Source organism: Seriola dumerili, unplaced genomic scaffold (genome assembly GCF_002260705.1).
Source record: "Seriola dumerili isolate Sdu_G_001 unplaced genomic scaffold, Sdu_1.0 BDQW01000290.1, whole genome shotgun sequence".
Taxonomy (NCBI): Eukaryota; Metazoa; Chordata; class Actinopteri; order Carangiformes; family Carangidae; genus Seriola; species Seriola dumerili.
In genome coordinates, this window is record NW_019174545.1 from 3,463,810 (window position 1) to 3,482,531 (window position 18,722).

Consider the following 18,722-nt stretch of genomic DNA (forward strand, 5'->3'; position numbering starts at 1 on the left):
CAGGCAATACAGATGTTTTTATAATTTTTTTTTTTTTTTTTTCGCCTGCTCATCTGTGTGACGCCGGTAGAAAAGACGATAACGTTCCAAGACGGAGGCGACGCTCCGTTCGCTTGCAGCGTCACTTACAGCTTCTTTTTGTATGTGTGTGTGTATGCAGATTCCCATACTGTTGCTGCAGCTGGTTTTTCTTATATTTGCAACATGCAACAGTGAGCTTTGATGGCACTGGTAAGCCAGCAACCAATCAGGACAAATGTTACCGACTCACACAAAACCACAGTGCTGATTGGGAGGGGGGGAGAGGGGGGGCTCATTGGAGGAGTGAAAGGGTGAGATTTAGGAAGTCTTTTTTTATGATTGGTCTAAAACAATGGAAAGTCTGGTCCATGAAGGTAAAAGTCCCTGTCTGGCACAGTTTAAATAAATATCTCCTCCTCTTCACATATATCTCAAGCTGCAGGCCCCACTGAGCACTCAGTAAGACCTAGTGGACCTTCAGTCATCAAGAAAGTTGTACTGGCTCCAGTTTAATGACTTTAAATAAGTTTTTTTTCTCACACTTGATTAATTAATATTAAAAGATCTCTTCTCTGTCCTCTCTCTCTCTCCGAGCCTAGAAAGTCAGTCTTTTTTTTTTTTTTTCAAAAGCACTTAATAAAAATAAATACAACGAGCTATTAGTATTAACAGTCATGTGTTATTCAGTAACCAGTACAGTAGAGGATTCTTCTGGCCCAGGCTTTCCCTCTAACCCAGGCAGGACTTGATTGCTGTAACACTGAGAGGCTTTTCACAGTTTCCGAAAGAACTCAGGCAGCCATCTGTCCATTCAGTCTGAGCTCAGTCTCTCTGAGTGCCTGCTCACTCAGATTCCCCAGTCCTCAAGGTACTGTACAACGATTACTCTCCAAACTCCCCGGGCTGTCTTCTTATGTGCTTTTACCAGCATGATAAAGTATCAAGTCAAGTCCCGGTGGCCAAAGACACCACAAACAAGAGAGCCACCGTCTTGGATGCTACAGAATGCCGTTGGATGAAATATTCAGGACAAGCATCATCTTCTTCTGTTTCAGTAGCACATGTTCCCATGTGGGCTTACAAAGGAACTGGGAGCCAGACAGAGCGTGAGCTCTATGACGGCAACAAATGACGACAACCATTTGTATAATATTTACATATTTATATAAAAAGAAAGTGTTTTTTAAAAAAAAACTGTTGCATTTTCCACTGTACACCAAAAACAAAAAACACTAAAAGGAGATGCAAGTTGTACAGTATTCCCTGTTTTTTTCTCTCTTTCAGAAAAACCTTTCACTACTGTCTGTTCACATTGGACTGACTGGCTAACAAGCTGACTATGTGCAGGAGTCACTGGACTTGACTTTTGTTGAGAGTGAGACTACAGAGGGTTTGGGAGGGACATCAGGCTTGAGATGTTTGATGCCCGTTCGAGGCAGTGAACCATAGGAGCTCATTCCAGGCTGCCGTGACAGAGATATGCCCTGTGCTGTCATTTGTATCGAGTCCACCCTCTGAGGTGCAGGCGGTGGAGTCTCCACACGGTTGAAGCTGTGATGTCTTGCCAAATGGGAGGAGTTAGATGAGTTGGTGTTGTGCTTCTTGAGGGCAGAGGATCCGGACGCAGCGGATGCTGATCCTTTCCGGAGCCCGTAGACTGACGAGTGGACCTCCAGGCGTTTGCCCATCTGTGGGACAGCAGGAGGGATGGTGAGGGAGGCCTCTCGTTGGGGCACACGAGGTGGCAGCACCCCATCTGGATCCACCATGGTGAGGTTGTGACATGGGCTCTTCACTGTCTTGTACTCCAGGGTGGCCCCCTGGTCGTCCATGACAACGTGGCCCATGCTCAGGTCACTATGGTGCGGCTGCTCCACATATTCATGCTGGTAGGACTGGTGTTGCTGCAGATGAGGCTGGAGCTGGTGCTGATGCTGTGGCAGAGGCAGGACTACCACGCTGGGGATGTGCCCCGGTGATGCCCTCAGGGGCAGATCTGTAGAGATAACAGGGGAGCCCATAGGTGGCATGTCCTTGGTGCAGGCGTTGATGAGGTTCTGGTTCCTCTCCCACTCACGGCTTCCCCGGCTGGGCTTACGACGTGGCTGCATGGGGGTGGATTCAGGCGTTGGCAGAGCAGTGAGGTCCAGGTGGTGCTGGTCTGCTTTTATCAGCATCTTCCCATTTGGTGTCATTCTCCCATTGTGCATCAAAGGGGTGAGAATTGCCTCAGGGCGACCATCTTTGGCCTGTGTCTCAAACAGGCCCGTCAGCTTAGTCACGCTGTTCATGGATCCCCGGCGGGAGTGGAGGTGGTGACTGTCCTTTTCCTTGCGGCCTGTCAGGTCCATGTCTCGCCGCCGGTGGTCACAGACACAGTAGACAATGATGCCAGAGAAGATGGCGCCCATGGCAAATGCTAGGATGACAGCTATGGCCAACAAGGTCACAGGAACCAGCTGGTCACGACCCTTCTGGTAGCTCTCACGGATCACACCTGCAGAGAAACGGTGAGATGACATTCAGACTGGCAGACTGAAAAAAAGGAAAGATGATACGGCTGCTGAGCTGTGGGGAAAGTTGCTTATTATTAGACTAACTAAAAAATAGAAAATGATATTGAATTACAATAATTAAAAATATTTTGTGGGTAAAAAGATTAGGGGTTTAAATAATTTCATGAAAAACATGCAAATGAAGACGGGTTTATCCCATCATGAGGAACACCTATTCAGAACGGGCACAAATGGTAGCTTGAAGTAGCAACATTCAGTATTTCCCGAAAATCCAATCTTAGACTGAAAATGTGTTTTGGAGGGGTGATTATGATTCACATTTTAAATCCCAGATAAAACCCTCTGCTGAAATGAAAAAAGATATGAGAGCAGATAAAGGAGCCTGAAATACCCAAACCCTTTCTTCTCATCGATGCAAATGGGAGACTTTTCATAAAGCTTGGATCCAATCTCATGAATCACAGAGAATACATTAAAAAGCCTCTGATTAGGCGCTAAATCCAATGAGCTGTGTCATCAGTGTCTTATGAAAGCGCCACTTTCAAAGACTGGCAAAGACGCGCTGCAATACGGCCAAATAAAAGATAATTCAATAAAAGCAGCTATGAAGTATTCTCGCGGTGGGGAGGGTGGGAGCAGCAGGTTGTGCGTAATGAAATGGGGTTGCGATGATTTGCACGCACGTACACATGACTGTGGAAACATGCACCTCCCACACAGACACACATAAACACTGATGATAGCCTCCAGCCTGTTGATGAATGTAGACATCTAATGCAACACTTTGTTCCTCGGGTTAAACACACCAGTCCACAGCAGAGAGATTTATAATGCGTTCACACATGACCTGTGGCCAACACAGATCAGTTACCACAGACAGAGGATTAGACAGGTGGGCTCTATCACGTAAAAAGCTCCCACAGTGCACTGCTGGTCTTGATAACATGACTCAGTTACACGTGCGTGCTGCGATCCTGGTAATATATTATTCACTGTACAGTATTTACACGTGAAAGACGTGAAGAAGTTCCTGTGGAGGTCAAAAACAAAAAAAAATGTAAAATGCAAAAAAAAAAAAAAATGAAAGCTTTCAGGCAGTCTGGATGATATCACTAAAGATAACAATAACCTGATCCTCATATGTATGAATGGATTTTAAGTTCTCATAATCCGTTATGCCAGTGTACATGTAGTGCAGTGAATCAATGTCTAAAATAAGCACTGTGTGGGTGATATGATTTCTATAGCGATTTCAGAAATCAAATACATTTTCAGTTACTGGGAATTTACATAAAAGTGGAGAAAATGGCAAAAAAAGAGGCTATGACTGTATTGTCTTGACTCCACCTCTTTAAACTTATTTCTATTGATTTGCATTTGAAACTGTAATTTTTTTTTACTACCCTTTTATGACTGCCTTGTCTGTATTTCTGGTTGTTTTGTAGATTTCCACAAAAAGTAGAAATGTATTTTGAAAAGTTAAACACAGCACTGTATTAAATATTTGAAATTGAAACAGGATATGAGCTGCGAACATCAAAGTTTAACACAACACAGTAATCAAAACAATTTTCAGCAAGCAGATCGATGCAATTTTCTCTTTTCACACTTTGCTGTTTCCACAAATCACTTCACACTCTTCTTGCAAATTATAATTTAAGTGTTTCGATTTGCTCTGTAATTTTCCAAAAGAAGATGCCACAAAATGAAGCGTTAGTTGCAATAATTCTGTAAAATCCTGAAGGGGCTTCGTAATCGTGTTTAGGCTTTTGAGCTCGGCTGTGTCACCGAGGACGCACTCTGAGGATATCTTCTTTCTCCGTCTCCTAAGCGAGACATAACACAGACAAAGAAACAGCATGGTAATCTGTTCTCATGGAACCGAAATCCAGACTCTCTTCAGCTAACATCCATAATCCTCGCTAGCTGCAGTCATACTTCATTAGTCCAAAAACACGACTTAAAACTCATTTTCCCAGCTGGAATAAAGCACGGAGCAATACCTCAGTCACCGCATCAACTTTAAAGCTCAACTAGGATAAAAAAAAAAAAAAAAAAAAGAATGGTTACTTTTGCTCTGATCGTTCCTCATTCACAGTAAAAACAAAACTTCACTTTCCTCTTTAATAGAGTGCCGACAACATGCAGCTCAGCCATACCTCATTAAGTGTTAAACAAAAGGTTTAAAAACTTCTTTTCTGGCCAAAATCATTTCTTATCATCAGGGACGTGCCCGGCTGTGTAGATAGTGAGAGACGTGACGAGTGTTATCTGCAGAGAGGCATTAGGGTTTGACAAGTGTTATGCTGCTCGTGTGACCAAATGGCTCGCCTGTCTGATGAAACCATCTGCTTTCCATCTCATACAGTAACATCTGAGAACGAGAGATACTTTTCCTCGCTGCTATCTTTCACTTTGTTGACTTTCTTCTGTCCTCACTTAGATCTTTTTTTTTCTCTCCCCCCACTTTCTGCTACTTCTCTCCTTTATAGAAACAATGAATCACTTTCCTGACTTTCTTCTTGTTTCAGGGTGTTTTCTTTCACACTGCTTGTCTTCCATATGGTAAGTGCTCTATTCAGTGGAAACTATAAGGCTGTAATTATAAACCTCATGCGCTTTGAGAGTTATCATCCTTTGGCAGAAATGACAATGAGAGCTGCTGGGTTAAACGTTTCTGCCAACAGTGAAGAAAAGGAAGAATTCAGCTTCACTTGAGGTGAGGAGACCCTGAAAATCTCAAAAAATCATTTGCGCAAGAAAATGAAAGTGCAGGCATAAACAAATACTTTGGAAAATCTCTCTTTTATCCGTAATCCATGTTAAATGTAAATACTTTCATCCATCTCTGTCTAGAGTGCTTACTTCCAGTCAAAACTGTTATGAATTTTCATGACAGTCAATTTATTGCTGCTAAAGGTTAACTTATTTCGACCGGGGCTTTGGGGTTCACATTGAATAACAAAGCCGGAGGGCAGCAGAGCCAAGCCGGTTGTCCGTTCCGGTGACGGAGGCGAACTCTGGAGCTGGAACTTTGTCTTCTATTTCAGGTGTGGGAACCGGGGTTAAAGCCCTATTTAACCTGCGCTGTCTTTTTTTAAAAGATGATCCTCTCATTCTTTTCCTCACTCTTTCTTCCCTTCCATCCATCTCTCATGTCTCTCGCACTCACGCACACTTCCAGAGGGTACTTCGCCCAAGGCCTTGAGTAAAAACACAAAAGAAAGAAAAAGAGGAAACTTTGAAGACTTCCATCTTTCATGTGAGGAATTGTTTCTCATCCTAACATCAAAGAGAATGAGAGCGGCCACAGAGGACACCTTTAGCTGTCTCTGTCGAATCACAGGGCTTCAGGGTTTTGAATCAAGGTGGCTGTACGGCTCATTTTTTTAGAGACTCGTTTGTGATCTCGGCAAAACTTTTGAAAACTTTTCCAACGTGACCTTGAAAACTATTGAAGTGTTGCTAAAAACTCACAGATTTTCTGCTTTGGTCTCATCTCGTTGGCTGTTCTGACTGTACAGTGACTTATAATCTTCTGGTTTCAACTCTGGCCTCGCCCCCACAATGCATCGCAAGGCATCCTGCATTTCGACACTTCTCTCAGTGGTTGAATTGATTAGAATTTCACACCGCCCCGGGCCTCAACATTCAGATATTAAACACGTATCTCAGATACTCAGATATTTCTCACTGTCAAAACAGCCTGGGTCGGCAACACTTGTAAATCAGAAACGTTGTAATCTTCTGTGACTGGAACTTGTGAATGCTCTCTCTCTCTCTCTCTCTCTCTCTCTCTGTCTGTCTGACACACATAGACACTCTTACACTCACTTCTTCAGAGGCACCAGCTGAGTTAAGCCCACAGAGCTCGTCTTTGTGTTGGTGTTGGGAAAACTTCAAAGGCAGTTTAACATCACAGAGGGGTTACGGAGAGGGCCCTAACCTCTGACTACAGGCCGCTACACACAGACGTCTGCAAAATGATAAAAATCTTAATCAGACTTCACTGCGCTCATGGACTTGCCACTTGTTGAAAGAAAGAAAAGTGGACCCTGACAACTAAAGAACTATCGGAGCAGAAGAAAAGATGAAGAGGAGGAGCAGAAAATGTTTACTCTGCCTTCACTGCACTGAGAGCTTTAGAAACTTCTTATTTGCTTTCAGGGACTTGCTTGATGTCATCTATTAAAAAGGACATTGCTGTTTAGATGATGACAGCAATTCATTAAGTTCTATTGAATCCACCAGTTAAGATATTATCCCATTTAGTCTTGTCTATGTTTGCGTTCGAGAGGCTCTTAATGGTGTTATTCAATATTAAAGCATCAGACAATCCTTAGTCAGTGCGCTGCATGGTAATGAGCCAGTTAAGGTATAATTAAACCTCTAATTATATCATTCGGCACCTCAGGTATTAACACCAATGTACTACCTTATCCACCTCCCTGCATACAAACTGTAGTATTTAATGCTCACAGGAAATCAGGCTAAATTAAACATCCCAGGGAACATTTTTCATCAGCTGTTTGATGCCTTAAATTGACACTATTACTGTTTGTATTCATGGGCAGTAGACTTCTTAGAAGACACTGCCCAGCATGAATAGCTCAGCTAAAATAAGTAATCCAATTATTTCTGTATTTTACCACTTTCATGTGTTGGCATATTGAAGACAGCAGCTTTCTGGCAGAGCAGGTTTGCCACATGTATTATAATCATAAATCCTAAAACTTATAAAAATGATATATAAAAACTTATAACTGACTTATAAAAATTTTTTCTGTGGAGAAAAACTCCTTTTTTTTATATAATCTCGACTCCTGTTCAATACTGATGAGGTCACTGTTATACAGATGGAAACCCACTCATTTGTATTTCATCTTGCTTTGACTGCTGAAAATATGTGGTGAGCTCCTGACCTCTATGCGTCACTGAAGTGCTATGTGTACGCTGATGTGTGCGCTGTAATTCATCCAGTTATAAGTGCAGGCCTTGATAATCATTTAGAAATGTATTCATACAGAACAGTCCCTACTTGAGGCCACCAAAGAGTAAAGACCCAGTTCATATCTACTTGATGAGTGGCTCACTCATGGACATTGTGAACGTGATCCTTTCAATTCAGTTCAAAGGAGAATAGTGACAGCTGCATGTGGTTTAGACAAGTTTCCGAAGCACCAAAGGATGAGCTGCTGTTATGTGAGATTCAGTCTCACATGGCCAAAAAGACAAAGCAAAGCTTTCGTATAAGCCAGCAATGGTGAGACGTCTTAATGAAAGGCATAACCAAAACAAAAAAATGGAAAAGTAAGCAGCAAATGTGTTTGGAAAACAAAAGCGGTCTGAGAGAACAATACACTAATCAGTGGAGGAAATTATGGCCTATGGCTTGACGTCAGTCACGGAAGTGCGCAATGCCGGGAAACAGTCCACTGTTTCTATTATGATTCACAATGAGCTGCAAATAATTCATCAGCCTCACAAAGGCTTGGCGTAATCTTTGGCCGGCAAGAAGCAGTAAACCGAAATCCTGTGGCTAATACAATAGTGAAGGTGTTTGAATGACAAGAATATGAGTTGTAGGATCATTTGATTACAAAAACTTCTCCGAATTCTTTTTTTCTTTGCTACAGTTTAGTCAGGACTTATGGAACTAGTAACATTGAATTTCCCAATGTGCTCGACCTCACAGTTCTGCTGAAAAAACCACCAGCAGCCAAATACATCATCATCTGACAAGAGTTCATGTTAAACTAAAGCCTCTATTACCTCAAATCCTGTCAGCTCACCTCCAGTGGAGGGCAATTTGAGAGGAGATGTCTCTCAATAATAGTCAGACAACCAAGAAATCCCTCCTCTATCTGGCTCACTAGTGGTAGAGGAACCATAGCTGATAGGAAATGTGTGACAATTAGACACTGACCACATTTAAGAGTAACTGATACTTAATGCTCCCCTGCTCCTTGTCAGTAGTTGTTGTTTTGTTAGCAAAACTAATATGGGATAAATCAGTGGTTAAACACATTCTCCCAAACTGTACAAGCTGAATTTTTTTGTTTTTGTTGTTTTTAACAGTACAAGCATAACTGTGTTTGCAAATTTGCCAGAAAAGCTAAGATCAAAGCCACAATTCTGCTCTTCTGAGGGCATGGAGCTGGACAGACCAAAAGCAATGGAGGTTGAATTCATTAAAATTTAAAACCAGAATTTGACTCTAAACAAAAATGCTATTTTTTCTGCTAGTATTGCACTTATTTGACAGTTCTCTCCCGCCATAACTACATGTACCATTGAAGATTGACATTACATTGCCCAGTAACAATGGTGAAATGTTCCTTCAACAGCCTTCCAGAAAGTGAAATGCTCAGGCTATCAAGACTTTTTGGCATGAAAAAAACAAGAAAAAAGAATAGTGCTGCACTCCAGTGTGAGCGGGGTCATACCCTTGCTCTATCATACCCGTCTCACCTTGGCACACAGGTGTCAGAGAGCTGCCTGCAGCTGAAAATAACTCCTGCAGAGCAGCTGTCAGACAAGTTGGTAATACAGTGAAATCTTGACATGGAGGGAAATCATTTCTTTCAATAAATTACAGTAGTTCTTGTTCAGTGGTGAAGAAATATCATCAAAATGCCACAATGTTGTTTTGGAAACACGATGTTGGCAAAAAAAAAAATTGTATCTCTTCAGATGAAATCTGCAAATCACGTTTGTAGTTATCAAGCTGAAAATTGACACTTGTGAATACTGATTTTGTGAATCATAATGAGCATGACAAGAGAAAATATCTCACCAGACAACCTTGCCTCTTGGAAATTATGTTTATATTGTTCTAATTCGCTCTACCAATTACATTGGTGGTAAGGGGCGTAATTGTCGCCTGGGATTATGTGTGTAAGTGATGTGATCTTTCTAGCGTGAAAAGTGCAACATATATGTGTACATTCAGATGCCAGTTTATTGGCCACACCTACCTAACACTAATGCCGTCTAACACAACAGTCCTGCAATAAATCCTCCTTCATGAAGGTTGTAATGTTCAGTTTGTGCTGAAACTGTTTTAGAGAGGTTTTGATTCAATTGTGATTTTGGAGGCTGTCATTTGAACTTGAACAGTGTTTCTATTATTCAGCCTGCTGTTACCAAAATCAATGGGGGTGGACAAATTAATAGAGACACCTGTCAGCATAACGTGGCCTGTCTCATGCTCTAGTGTTGACTTTTTCAGTATTTAACCAAAACTAAGTGTTTCGAGTACCTTAACAAAACCCTTAAAAAACCATGTTAATCATGCTCTTGCTACTATGGGCAGATTCTGTAAGAAAACAAATGAAACATCTTGTCAGGGAACGTTTTGCTGATATGTACATTACCAAACTTTAGCAATTTGCCAGTGACATTAATTCACAATCTCATTATGTTGATAAAAACGTAATCTGAGCGGCAGTACATTTCCTTCAAAATGAATTTGCTGTTAGTAGTATATATTAAAGTAATTTCTATGAGACAGGGTTTCACCAGATGCACTTGTAGGTTTTTGATATTCAGCACAACAGTATTAGTTGAGTTAGCTGGGTAAACATAAAATACAGGACGCAGACTGTTTGGGGAAAAAACCAATGTGAAAACGAATGACTGAGAGGGATAGAGAGAAACACTGCTGTTGACTCTGTTCAGCTACAATAGCTCACTATATCTTACATCCTCTCTTATTCCCCTTTCTTCCATCACATTTGCTCAGTCAGTTTGTCTACCTTCTACCTTTTAACTCTCTCCCTTATAACCTTCACTGCTGTATTATGGTGTTCTGTTTAATAAATCTTTATCATGTGCGTTCCTTCTCTCTCTCGCCTTCTCCTCTCCTTCATTTCCCATGTCTCTTCCCTTGTTGTCTCTCTCCATCCCTCTTTCCTTCCACTTCATCCTTTGCCTTCCCCCCCTGGATAGCTGTTGTAATGAACCCATAAATTGGAGCAACACAGCGGAGGCTACAGGTCGGAGGTTGGGGGAGGATGGATGTAAGGTGGGACGGGGGGAGGGGGAGATTTGAGTCTGACAGAGGGAGAAAGAGGAGAAAGAGCGAAAAAGGGGGAGCAGGGCAAGGATTCATTCTTGCAGACAAGGGAAGAGATATGACTCCAGTTGGAGAAGAGACAGACTACAAGGGGAGAGACAGGAGGAGGAGGAGGTGCAGAGATGGAGGAGGAAAAGAGACAGAGAGAGGCAGGGGGGAGGGGGCATTGGGGGAGGAGGAGGCTCCATAAATTGGTTCAGGAATTAATTTGCACTAGGTAAGGTATAGCCTTGGAACATGCCATCCCAGTCAGATGAGAGGTCCTGTGGAAGGGAGACTGATCACAATGGCAGCATATGGTGGAAAGTGGCAGGGTTGCTGGTTTCGGGGGCGGGTCGAGCAATGGGAGGCAAAGGGAGAGGTTTATGGTGGAGTGGCAGGAGTGGAAGAAAATATAGCAGAGACAGATGAGGTCCAGACAGACAGACAGACACACAGACAAACACCAAGCTCAAATGTACTGTGAAACACAAGCGGCCACCTGGCAACTGCGATGGCCCCACTGGAATGCCGGATAATGATGCTGTTGGGTGCTAAATATCATCAGTGTGTGAACACTCGTCACTTTGCAGCATTTCTAATTACTCTGGTGGTGTTGAGCTAATACATATTGGCAGCACTGTAATATTCATTAGCAGATAAGATTCCACAATGTCTTAACTGCAAATGGAAAAGTTGGGGAGTAATTGTAATTTCTTTTAAATCACGAACAAGCTTGCAAACGACTTTGGATATGAGCTAATACATTGTCACTCAAGCATAAACTTTTTTTTTTACACTTAATTTGAGAGATTGATGGTGATGGTATAGTCGAATGTTTATCCCTTATGTCTTCCTTAAAATGGGCTGCATGAATCTATCTCTGTGGCATTAAAATGCAGATAAAATGACTCATTTACATAACTCCATAATCATTTCTCATAGCCTATATTGATTCCATTTTCACTTTCAACATATGCAGTTAGCAAAAGTTTTCACAGTACAGTTGACACCTGAAGCCAGTAATACTGTGGGCGACAGGAAGGAAGAGAAGGCAGGATGGGTGGAGCAGGAAATGAATGCTGTTGACTGTGGTGCTCAATTTGCCATGCTGAAAAGCATTAAGCTGCATGGAGGCAAAACTGTGCTTAATACCATCAAAGCAATCAAGGCAGGAAAAAGGCAAATATATAAATAGCAAAAAAAAAAAAAAAAAAAGGCATAATCTCACACCAAGCCATGCAAAATATCAAGAACTGCTCACAAGAAACCAACACAAGAAAATCAAAGAAATCTCATCAGAGCTGACTTTCAGAGAAAAGGAAAAACAAAAGACTTTAGAGCTGAAATTGAAACAGAACTGATAAATACTGAAACAAGCTGCAAAGGTGTCTTATAAAAATGATAATAATAACAATAACAGTAATGATAATACAGAAAAAACAGCAGGAAGCATTGTTTTGAAATGTGAAGCCCTGTTGCCGTTACCTGAGCATGAACACCCCTCCCCCCCCAATAAAAAATATAAGAAAAAGGAGCTTTTATGATTGCAAGACGGCTTTTAGCTTTTGTTGTATAGCATTCCTCACCTTTCCTCGTGAGGCTTGAGTAACGTTAAAGCTGCTCAGGTAAAGGCAACAAGGGGAGCGACAGCATGTTGTGATGCTGGCTGTAGGCATGCTGTCTGAAGTCTCTGCCACCATTGTGCTTGGATCTACCCACTGGTGCCTTACTGCTTCCAGCTGACATGTCGCAGTCACTGCTGTGCCTCTGTTTATTCCATAGACAGTAGACGCTGAAATGTGTGCAGTGGCAGACTGAAGCAACGCAATGTCTTATTTTTCATCTTTGTAATTATGAGAGACGGTGTGTTTTTAGTACGTCACAGTTTGTGCCTTTCATGTTTTAACATGAGATTTGAGTATCTGATAATACAGAAATATATACATGTTGATCTCACCTGTCAACACATCACTGTTCTGTAGGTATTTCCAAAACCTTCAAAGACTCTTTCAACCATGTGGATGATATTTTTGCACAATAATCTATTTATTAGGTTGCAGCTGTACTTCCTATACAAGCAGCCAAGTAGTGCAAACTGAGAAAGGTGATGTGTTGACATTTCCGGCAGCCAGGTTTTGATGAAGAAAAAGAAAACTTTTTTTTTTTTTATGGTGCAAAGGACAATGTTTTTTACATTCAGGTGGTTCGAAGTGGAAGGGAGTCTCTGGGGATTTTGGAAATACACTCAGAACAATGGTAAGTGGTGTCAATTGACCTTCTGGCTTTGTCAAAATCTTTTTATATTTTTCACAAAATTGGATTCTTAGCACTGAAATTCAAATGTGTTGTTAATACATGACAGGTACACACTGAGGTAGTTTTTGCATGAAAAGACACACTGTAGGACTTGTTTTTTTTTTCAAAATAATGACAAAATCTCTTAATTAGTTCATTAGCTGCTCTTTTCTTTCTTTCTTGAAATAGTTTGTCAAAAGAAAGTATGTACCAGGCCGCTAGGCCTCATGATGAATCACCATTATTAATAATCGAAATCTCCTTTGATGCTGCCTCTAATATCACAAACTACTGTATGTAATACTGCTGGGATGTGTTGCATGTTGTGTTAATGGGATCTGTAATAGGTCTATCCGTATGATTAGGGGACAGAACATGGATCAGCAGCACTGCAGTGACCCCCCCCCCGCCTGATGTGTGTCGTCCCTCTCGTCTCTTTCCCTTCCCTCCTTCTTTCTGTCTCATTTATCCGGCGAGCCGTCCTTGAGCCGCTGCAGCATTAGGCAGGTTGTTAACACAGGAGAAAAGGGCGTTCAATGTCATGTCACTGTGTCGCAAAGCATGACAGAGCCAGGGGCCCGGGCCATCTTCTCGAGGAAATAAATACATCGCCATCTTCCTTTTCAGAGTGTAATGGTCTGGATATTACATCTCCTGTGGGACATTACAGTCCACGGATAATAAATCCATCCTACTGAGTGTGCGTATGAGTGTTTGTGTGTGTGTGTGAACAGAGTGTGTATGCGCATCTGTCTGCATATGTATGTAAGGTGTGGGTGTGTTTGCGTACATTTCAGTGGGGGGTGTACGTGCGCAGTTTGAGGCAATTTGTCCCCTGGAGAGAAAGTGATCCAGTATCTCTACACCTTGTCAGCTGGAAGCAGCCAGGCAGCCGTAAATCTCAATTACGCAAACCCCTCCCTTTCCTTTCCTCCCTCCCCTCCCCACCTCCCTTGCCACAGGTGACAATGGACCAAATTGACTGCTCACTGTTGCGTTCCAAGGCTTACCATTGGCTTCGGGCTGAGTCTGAGAGGGCACGGCCACGTAGGGGTCCTCCCCTTTGTCTGAGCTCATGGGGGGGTCCTTCCGCTCCACCATGCGGCCCCGCCCCAGGGGGCCCTCGGCAGCCTCGGGTAGGGCCGAGGTGGGGAGTGAGAGGGTGTGGTGATGGTGGTGGTGATGGTGGCCTGCCGGACACAACACAGGTTAACCGACGCTCGGGGCAGACACGGACAGGCTTTCAGTGCATGTGAGCACAGGCCAGCAGGGGTGCACACAAACGCATACACACATATACACACACACACATATACAAATCTATTCCTCCTTTGAAGCATAGATGCACTCACACACACACACACACACACACGCGCACACACACACACACACACACACACAAGGACAGCTGCTGGGCTGTGTGAGGCAACAAAGTCTCTCTCCCCCAGTGACCCAGGGCAACTCATTAGCAAATGTGTGTGTGTGTGTGTGCATGTGTGTGTGTGTGTGTGTGTGTTTTTCTCAGGATGGACATGTCCTTTCTTTTTTCCTGTCATTCTCTGCCTCTCTCTGTCTTTCTCACTCTCTCCCCTCCTGTTCTGACTGACATGTCAAAGCTCTGCTGGGTCTGTCAGAGCGGAGCAGAGTACAATCGTATTCCTCCACGATCACCATGGGGTGTCTACCTTTGATATGAAGGACAAGAGACAAACTTTCTTTCCATCGCCGCCTGTAACTTTTCTTCAACCTTAAAGTGCTTCTGAGTCTGTTCATGCTCTTCCCCGCTAGATTTTCTCAGGCTTTCTGTTAGTTAAATTTCACTGTTCAATCTTTTTTTTTTTTTGTTTATCAGAATGCTCAATTCATGCCACATAATCTCAGGTCCGCCATTTTTCTTTGTGACATTTAACTGAATATCTTTTTGTTTTGGACTGTTTGTCGCACAAAAGAAACAACTTGGAGATGACGCCTTCGTCTCTTCAGCTCCTCCTGTTCTTGTTGTCATCTGATTCTCTTATCTTCTCTCAACCGCTCCTCTCTTCGTTCCTCTCCAACTCTGTCTTCTCCTCTTATTTCCCATGTACCCCCACTTTTCCCTCCTTTCTTTGTTTTAAACTGAAAATCTCCCAAATGCTTCACATCTGCTCAGCCGGTAATCTTTATTTGGCATGCCCCTCAGCAACATGTCTAGATCAATCCTCAGAAATATGTCATTAAGAGTTAATGAATTTTCTCAGATTTGACCCCTCCCTGTAATTAAATTCCTTAACGGCTAAATGAACTGCTGGCCAACAGTTGCAGAGGGTACCATAACACAGCCAGAGAGCTACTCTGATGATGATGAGACTATAATAAGAACAGCACACACTGTCTGTCTGTGAAAATGAATGCACACCTGAAAGTTATGAGATGACATTATCTGATAAATGCAAGAAAGTATCTCTATCACCTGTGGATGACATATCACACCTACACCTCTTCTCTGTCTATCACTGCACGGCTTGCAAACAATCTCTGTGCCTTCCTCCATCCGCCTGTCTCAGTTCTCTCATTTTCTTTTATAAGCAGAATTTGTGCATAAGCTTTGTCTGAGTGTTTATTTTTGAACCGTGCTAATCACATTACCATCCCACATGCTTACAGTTAAGCCACCCTACACAAGATATATATTGTATTTAATATAATGTATTCAAGCCACACGTTTAAGAAAAAAAAAAATCCTCCCTTGATGAAGAGTGACAACACTTTTATCAACATCCTCTGTGGAGCTCAGCCCCCAATTCCTATTTTAACATGCTTTCTCCACGGAGGAGGTGACAGCAATGAGCGTGTGCGTGCGTGTGTGCGTGCGTGCGTGTGTGTGTGTCTGTTTGCAGATGTGCAAGTGCCTTTTCAATATGTGTTTATGCTTGTGTTTGAAGATGGGGAGACATTTTAGGAGGCTAACATTGATGCTGCTGGTAGACGATGTGCATCAGACACCCGCACACAACACTACCCAGAGCCTCCTCCTCCTCCTCTTCCTCCGTGTGGCGTGGCAATCATTAAAATGATTTATTTAACTATTGGCCCAAGGCTGAGAGATTAGTGTGACAGGCCTATTTTATAATTCATTCCCCCACCGCCAGGGGAAGTGCAATTCAGGCAGATGACACACATAGAGAGAGAACTCGGGACCTCGGAGCTCCTCCACGGATCAGGGGGGGGAAAAAAGCCCTAAACTGCCGACGGATGCACATCCCTCTCTTTCTGCAGATTAAAAGAGAGGCAACGGTGTCTAGTCTGGAGTAGAGGAGAGCAGAATGGAGAAGGGGCATTTATTTATCTTCAAATCCATATCAACCACTGACAGATAGATGGAGAGGCTCTGGGGCAATGGCTGAGACTTTGTTTGGGGGGTTGTAAACTGGGTGTTATCTGTGTGTGTGTGTTTGTGTGCGTGCGTGTATGCATGTGTGTGTGTGTGTGTGCGTGTGTGCGTGCGCGTGTGTGCGTGCGTGTGTAGAAACACACAGCCAAGCCTGTGGAAGCATATTCAGCACTACAGGGGTGCACACCAACACAGATGCTTTTTCTGTGACCCTGGATCTCCAAAAAAGGAGGGAGAATCACAGTGGGGGTACAGCCACAGGGGGGTGAGAGAGAAAGCGCTGGGCTTTCTGGAACAACTTCAAAATATCTATTCTTGTCTTTCTGTATGGATCTGACTGTTTTGATCTGGCAGCTGCAAGGTATCTGCCTATGTGTGTGTGTGAGAGAGAGAGAGAGAGAGAGAGAGAGAGAGAGAGAGAGAGAGAGAGAGAGAGAGAAAGAGAGAGAGAGAGAGTCACTGAAAACCAAACTAACGCACCCACTGATTAGATAAAAATAAGGTGGATGTGCGTGTAGGTGTGGGTGCTATGGCTAAGAGTGACTTTGCTGCAGGCTAATCACATGTGTTTATCATTCCTGAGAGAGGAAAATGGTATCAATCAGCCAGCAGCCAAGTGTGATTGTGATATTGTGTTGTGTGATTATTAGGAGAGTGAACATATCTGCACGAAGAAGCCAGCACTAAAAATGTGCATGTTTACATTGGCCTTTCTGAATTAAGCATCTTTGAATGTGCGGAGAGTCTCTGCCAACTGCACATGCTCGGCCACAGTTGGCAGGAACATATCTGATCTATGCCGACTCTAAACAGGCCAATTTAATCTCTCTGTCTCTCTGTTGACACACGTCCTATTTAATGTGCATGTTGAGGCATTCTTCACCGTCAAGGCCTTAAACTACCAACAACCAGATCCATCCAATTAGTGAAGCAAAGGTCAGGGCTAATCAATGCTACTGCACAGGGGATAAAGAGTACAGGGGGGGCAAGAAGGGAGGGAAGGTGTAACAGAACTAATAGAATATGAATCCACATTAAATGTTTTTAATTCTAAGTTTCTCATTTCTAATTCTACGTCCTTTATTCTAAACACCAAAGGGGTTGGATGAGGAAGTACTATGAGAAGTGAAATTTACCGACCGTGCCTTAATGTTTCATTACCTTCGTAACTGGAAGGAACGTCTATCAAAAAGAAGGAATGAAATGAATTCAGTTAAAGCCTTGAGTCATTAATAAACCCTCTTTACACATGTGGGAGGAGTTTTCATTTCCTTGAGAGGGAATGATTGATTGACTAGACGAAGAGGTGTGGCTGAAGTTAAAGAGTCTGGGGAGATGAAATGCAGCTCCTGTCTTTTTTTTTTTTTTTAATTTATTTATTTCTTTGATTGCCTCTACAGTTTATGTGGGATACTTACCGTTCAGCGCCACAAAGGTATCTGGAAGAAGAGGAGAAGAAATGAGGGGAAACGTGTTATTGCATGCAGCACAGAGAGCTTATGCTTTAACATGATCAAAAGCCATGACTTTTAAAGTAATTCAGAATCGACTGGCTGCTAGTCTCCTAACTTTTAATCACAGGTGATATATATGGCTTCTACAGCTAATAAAGCTCCAACACTATGGTTTCCCTTGACTAAACCTCCTGATGAAATTGAAGTGAAAATGCACTGCCCTCATTTACTCTGAGTAAACAGTCGAACTTGAGATGAAATGGACTACGTTGAGTGATTTAATGTCAAATTGTTTTGAAGTTTCTCTTGCAAACTGAGCAGCTCAGTAGAATATCAACAGGGCATCACATATCCAAACAGTTATTTTGGACATGAAAAGATCAAATATACATCCGTGCCATTCCCTGTGTTGTAGATTAAAAGAGACCTTTCAAGTTTTTGAGTCTGACTGGGTTGAGAGCCCTGTCTTGTTTAATGTTTCAAAATGAGCCCTGTGACTGCTCCCAATGAGATGTCTCTTCTGTGTGTCGCTGAATGTTTGGGTTGTGTTTTCATAGCAATTTGCAAGAAGGAACCCAGTCTTTGCGCGATGGGACACAACACTCTATTGAGCGGGGGACCAGAGAAACGGCGGGAGAAGGACAGAGGAGGATGAGAGCCGAAAGGGACAGATGGATGGAAGAGCCTGAAAGAGAGGATTGTGAGGGCGGAACAGACGGGGGAGAAAGAGGTGACAGCAGCGAAGAAAGAAACGGAGGGCCGAGAGAAGAGGGAGACCAAGTTAACAGAGAAGAGAGGAATGGTGGTGGTGGGAGGGGGGGGTATGGAAGAGAGGAGGAAAGATAAGAGTGAAGAGGGCCTGCTTACTTTGGCAGTCTCCCAGGCCATCTGTGTTACCATGCTCCACGTCCTGCTCAAAGGCTGATCTGCGGGGAACAGAGACATCATGGTCAGTGGTGGAAAACAGGCCAGGCCGTGCAGGCTCGCCACACCTAGCGAAGTAACAA

At 42.9% G+C, this 18,722-nt stretch overlaps 1 protein-coding gene across 2 annotated transcripts in view; it reads right to left on the reverse strand.

The window, feature by feature from the left end:
• Positions 1–268: 268 nt before the first annotated feature.
• sema6a (semaphorin 6A) overlaps positions 269–18,722 on the reverse strand; it is a 58,076-nt gene continuing 39,622 nt past the window's right edge. Inside the window, exons 15-18 of one of the 2 annotated variants that reach the window (XM_022757692.1) lie at positions 18,583–18,641; positions 17,680–17,700; positions 13,902–14,081; positions 269–2,518 (exon numbers count right to left, since the gene is read on the reverse strand). In XM_022757692.1, coding sequence (XP_022613413.1) covers positions 1,359–2,518; positions 13,902–14,081; positions 17,680–17,700; positions 18,583–18,641 — 1,420 coding nt within the window. In that variant the 3' untranslated portion in view covers positions 269–1,358. The remainder of the gene's footprint in view (positions 2,519–13,901; positions 14,082–17,679; positions 17,701–18,582; positions 18,642–18,722) is intronic. The other variant, XM_022757693.1, reaches the window with a different exon arrangement.